The sequence below is a fragment of the Colobus angolensis genome, unplaced genomic scaffold, assembly GCF_000951035.1.
Source record: "Colobus angolensis palliatus isolate OR3802 unplaced genomic scaffold, Cang.pa_1.0 Scaffold520, whole genome shotgun sequence".
Classification (NCBI taxonomy): Eukaryota; Metazoa; Chordata; class Mammalia; order Primates; family Cercopithecidae; genus Colobus; species Colobus angolensis.
The window spans coordinates 236,221-241,973 of record NW_012118711.1 but is presented as its reverse complement, the minus strand read 5'-3'; the positions used below and the strand labels follow the sequence as shown (position 1 = coordinate 241,973).

At 39.5% G+C, this 5,753-nt stretch overlaps 1 protein-coding gene across 1 annotated transcript in view; it reads left to right on the top strand.

The window, feature by feature from the left end:
• Positions 1 to 5,236: 5,236 nt before the first annotated feature.
• Positions 5,237 to 5,753, top strand: part of LOC105525217 (POTE ankyrin domain family member H-like) — a 14,284-nt gene continuing 13,767 nt past the window's right edge. Inside the window, exons 1-3 of the mRNA XM_011960759.1 lie at positions 5,237 to 5,437; positions 5,487 to 5,544; positions 5,671 to 5,743. Coding sequence (XP_011816149.1) covers positions 5,237 to 5,437; positions 5,487 to 5,544; positions 5,671 to 5,743 — 332 coding nt within the window. The remainder of the gene's footprint in view (positions 5,438 to 5,486; positions 5,545 to 5,670; positions 5,744 to 5,753) is intronic.

The following is a 5,753-nucleotide window of genomic DNA, read 5'->3' as shown; positions in this document are numbered from 1 at the left end:
TCTCTCTGAACACTCTACTTGTCAGATTTTAATTAAAAAATGATATTTCTCTCTGAACACCCTGCTTGTCAGATTTTTTTTTCATTTTGTTAAAGCCAAAAAATATTTTGCAAAGAAGCTTAAAGAACTACTGAGAAACTCTTGAAAACGCTTTAAATCATTTCTAAACCCAAAGAGGACTCTGATAACTAAATAAACAGAGCAGAAAAATGAATCTTAACAAGTAAACCTCCTTCTTTATACCCTAAATAAAATTCTAGAATACTGCGATACAGTATCAAGCAGAAAGAGTGCATCTGGGAATTTTGAATAAGTATTTCCTAATGGTGATAAAAATTATTTCCTCATTGTACAGCTGGCCACGTATGATACTGAATGAAAATTTTCAAATTTTGACTTATGGAATTTAATTAACTAATTTGAAGGACTGAACAAATTTGTTATTTAATTGTGAAGCTATCTCTGACCATTTCCGTATTGATTTCTTGGAGGTATTCTAAGGGCTTTGAGAGGCATTGGGAAATTACAGACTAGAGAAATTCACTTTAGGCTTCACCTTCCACTTTTTTCCAGCTAGAACAGCACTTTTTGAACTTTGAATTGCTTTTTAATACATTGAGATTTTGTGTTAGATGTCACTTTCAAACTTTAAAGACAAATGGTTCAGAAAATGTCGGGTGCAGACTATTCTGTAAAATTCAGTGATTTTTTTGATAAGTTCATGCTCATTTTCTACATATTTAAGATATTCTCTAAACAGATATTTCAGTAAACTATTAGTAGAACTCAGTGATATTTGGAAATAAATAATCTGATGTCGTAGGAATTATATATATTTAAATTAAATATAATTTTATTTTTAAACTTAAATTTATATATAAATATATAAATGTCTATATATGTAAATTTAATATTACATGGTGTCAATATTTAAATTAATATACACATAAATTTACAGGTATAAATTTATTGTCATGTATTAAATGTATACAATGATTATATGTATATTAGTATTTAAAGTAATACACTTAAATTCACATGTATATTCGTATATTTACATATAAATATATATATAAATTCGTATATTATATCATTCGTATAATATGCATATATGTATATATCACTTGTGGTAGAAGGAGTAATGATTCCCAAAGATGTCAATGTTTACTTCCCTGGTACTTGTGAATATGTTGTTCCATAGCAAATGAGAATAAATGATGAAAAATTTATTCAGACTTGGCTATTCAGCTGACCTTAAAATAAGTAGAATATCCTGGATTATGCAAGTTGTCCCTGTGTAATCACAAGGGTGCTTATAAGTGGAAGAGAGAGGTAATAGAGTCAGAGTAAGAGAAAGAGTTGTGGCAACAGAAGGAAAAGCCAGAGCCATCATTGGCTTTTGAGATGGAGGAGTGGGGGCACAAACCCAGGAATACAAGCATCCTCTACAAGCCAGGAAAGGCAGAGAAATGGAATACCCTTGGAGTTTCCAGAAAGAATGCAGCCTGCTGGCACATTAATTTTATCTCAGTGACCCTCCTTTCAAACTCCCAGCATCCAGAACTGTAAGAGAATCTTTTTGTGTTGTTTTAAGCAAGGAAATCTGTGGTGATTGGTTACAGCGGCAATAGGAAACTCATGCACATTTAGATGACTTCTTTTTGAATTTTATATAAATTGAGAAAACCATCTGTACTCTCTGTGTCCGACGTCCATCACATAGCGTTATAATAGTGATAGTGATGTGTGGGGCTACTGCGTTCAATTCTCTGCTGTCTAGTATTCCATTATAATAAAACACCAGAATATACTGGAAAAATTGTGTCTTTTCTGGTAATGTTGACCTTTGTAGTGTGTGATGGTTAATACTGAGTGTCAAGGAAACAGAGTATTGATCCTGGGTATGTCTGTGAAGGTATTGTCAAAGGAGATTAGCATTTGATACAGTAAGCTAGGAAAGACAGACCCACCCTTAATCTGGGTGGGCACAATCTAATCAGCTGATAGTGCAGCTAGGCTACAAGCAGGCAGAAAAATGTGAAAAGAGAGACTGGCCTAGCCTCCCAGCCTACATCTTTCTGCCATGCTGGATGCTTTCTGCCCTCAAACATTGAAGTCCAAGTTCTTCAGTGTTGGAACTCGGACTGATTCTCCTTACTCCTCAGTCTGCAGACAGCCTATTGTGGGACCTTGTGATCATGTGAGTTAATACGTAACCTCCCATGTATATATTCCATTAATTTTGTCCCTCTGCAGAACCCTGACTAACACAGATTTTGGTACCAGAAGTGGTTCTGGAGGAACAGAATATTAAGGATGAAGTTATTTCTTTGGTTTTGGAGTTTCTGGGGTTGCTTGCTTAATATGATTGGACCCCAAACTGCTAAGGACTCTACTTCTTTTTTTTTTTTTTTTTTTTTTTTTTTTTTGAGACAGAGTCTTGCTCTGTCGCCCGGGCTGGAGTGCAGTGGCCGGATCTCAGCTCACTGCAAGCTCCGCCTCCCGGGTTCCCGCCATTCTCCTGCCTCAGCCTCCCGAGTAGCTGGGACTACAGGCGCCCGCCACCTTGCCTGGCTAGTTTTTTGTATTTTTAGTAGAGACGGGGTTTCACCGTGTTAGCCAGGATGGTCTTGATCTCCTGCCCTTGTGATCCACCTGCCTCGGCCTCCCAAAGTGCTGGGATTACAGGCTTGAGCCTCTGCCCCTAGCCTAGGAATTGTCTTTTTAAATACTTTAATCTTTTTGTAATGTTCATTCTAGTTGGAGTGAGATAAATTCTGAGTGTACTTTTGATCTACATTTTTCTCATGAGTAGTAATGTTAACCCCATTTTTGTAAACATTGGGTCAGTTTCCTGTCTTTGCAGAAATATCTACTCAGATTATTTGCCCAATTTTGATCTGGTTATTTTTCTGTTGTTTTAGTTTTTTTTGCCAGCTGGCAGTGTTACTAGCTTGTAGATTTTCAAAAACAGCCCCTTATCCACTGTCTGTCCAAATTTTTCTTATAATTTTCAGCATGCTTTTTCATTTTGTTCATTTTTTTCTTTGTTGGGCACAAACTCTTCAGTTTGACGTGGTCCCGCATGTGTAGAATTTCTTGGTTAGCTGCGCTGTTGGATACTAATCAGGAAAAAACAAAATTGCTACCAAAGCAGTCCATTGTCAATGATTTTTTTCCTTGTATTTTTGTTACTTTTTGCAAACCATAAGCATACATTCAAGTTGCCCTAAATACACACACACCAGATGTTGTCTTTATAGGAGCCTTATGGTTGCAAGTTTTGTGTATAATCTTTAATCCTTTTGAGTTGATTATTGTGTATCTAGTACCATAAGAGTCCTTTATTACATTACACATGGATATCTAGTTTTGGAAACCTTCCCCATTGTGTCATTTTGGTGATGTTTTGAAAAATGTGTTCACTCTATAGAATTTTGTGTTGATTCTTGAGCATCCTCATTTTTCTCACTGGTCTGTGTTTCTCTGTATATGCCAGTAACATATGGGTTGGTTAAACAGGGATTTTCTAATAATTAGAACTCAGAGAATGTGATGCATCCCATATGGTTTGTATTTCTCAGGATAGCTTTGGAAATTCAGCATGTTTCACATTTCCACATACATTGTGGCATTGTTTCTTTCTATTTCTTAAAACACTATTTGCCATATACTAAATGTATATGATCAGAGGGTACAAGGAAGATTTTGATACATGTTTATGTTGAGTCATGATAAAATTGGGTTATTTAGCATCTCCACCTCATACAGATTTTATTTTTTGAGTGGTAACAACGTTCAGAATCTTTCCTTCTAACTACTTTGAAACATATGATACATTTATGTTAAGGCTAGTCACCCTGCTGTGGAATAGAAGACCAGAATTGATTACTCTCATCCCAGAGTAACTTTGTACCCATTACTAATTCCTTCCCAGACCGCCTCTACCTCCCCTGCAGACTCTGGTAACCCCTATTGAACTTTTTACTTCTAGGACATAAAGTTCTTTTCAGTCTACATCCCTGAGATAACATGGCATTGGTCTTTCTTGACCAGGCTCATTCACTGGACTTGATGTTTTCCAGGTTTCTTCATGTGGCTGCAGATGGCAGGATTTTCCAAAGCTTTGTGGCTGAAACATATTCTGTGGTATATCTATACAGCAGTTTCCTCATCCCTGCAGCTGCATATGCACAGGTAGGTTGGTTCTCTGTACCTTGGCCACAGTTACAAGTGCTTTAGTACCCCTGGGAAGGCAGATAGCTCTCTTCAACCTAGGGGTTTCAACTGCTTTAAATGTGGAACCACTGGTGGGGTGCTAGCTGACATGGTAGTTGTACTGTGAATTTGTTCAGGAATCTCTCACTGTTTTTCATAGTGTGTATACTAATTTACACCCCCACCAATTGTGTTTAAGAGGTTACCCTTCTGTACGTCTATACTGGACGTCACTTTCAAAAAGTCTGTGTCTTGTTTGTTTTGTGTAGTATTCATTCTGAGTGGAATGAGACGGAATCATAGTGTGGTTTTCATGGACTTTTTTGTGAGGATTAGTGATGTCGATAAAGTTCTTGAGAAATCCCCACATTGCTGTCCATGGTGTCCAAACTAGTTTTCATTTCCACCAACAGCCGACCAGCATCTCTTTCCTCCTGTGCCTCACTGGCATTCATTCTTGTGGACTGTGTCACAATCATCATTCTGACCAGTGTGAAATACTATCCCATGGGTCTTTTGCTTTACATTTCTCTGATGATTACTGAGGTAGAGAAATGTTGTCCTGTCTGTTGGTTGCTGTAAACCTTCTTTTGAGATGCTTGTTTTCATGCCCCTTGCCCTTTCTTCATTGAGTTTTTATTTTGCTGATTGATTTGCTTAAGGTCTTCGAGGTAGATCCTGGATATTAGACTTCCTCAGATGCATACGTGGAAACATTTTCTCCCACTATGTGGGCTGTGCGTTTGCTCTGTTGGTAATTTCTTCTGCAGTGCAGCAGCTCTTTTGTACATTAGGCCCCACTTGTCAATAATTGTTTTAGTTGCACTGACTTTTTATACATTTTGTAAAAGAACACCAAAAGACACAACGAAGAAGGGGGAATCTGCTTAATAAATTGTTTTAAAAATTGGATATCCCTATATAAAATAATAAAATAGAACCTCTATTTTGTAAAAGGCACAACAATCAACTGAAAATGAATTAGAGACTAATACACATGAAGACGCACAGGAGCAAGATGGCCAAGTGGTGCTGCCACTGCCTTCCCCGCTGCACGGGGAGTGGCGAAAGCAACGTGGGCGCTTCTGGAGACCAGGACGACTCCGCTATGAAGACGCACAGGGGGCGCGGGGAGAGCCAGGTGGGCGCTTCTGGAGACCAGGACGACTCCGCTTTGAAGACGCTTAGGAGCACGATGGCCAGGTGGTGCCGCCACTCAATGCACGGGGAGTGGCGAGAGCCACGTGGGCGCTTCTGGAGACGAGGACTTCCCCCAATGCACGGGGAGTGGCGAGAGCCACGTGGGCGCTTCTGGAGACCAGGACGGCTCGCCCGCTATGAAGACGCACAGGGGGCGCGGGAAGAGCCACGTGGGCGCTTCTGGAGACCATTACGGCTCCGCTATGAAGAGGCACAGGGGGTGCAGGGAGAGCCACATGCGCGCTTCTGGAGACCAGGACGGCTCCGCTATGAAGACGCTTAGGAGCACGATGGCCAGGTGGTGCAGCCACTGCTTCCCCCAATGCACGGGGAGT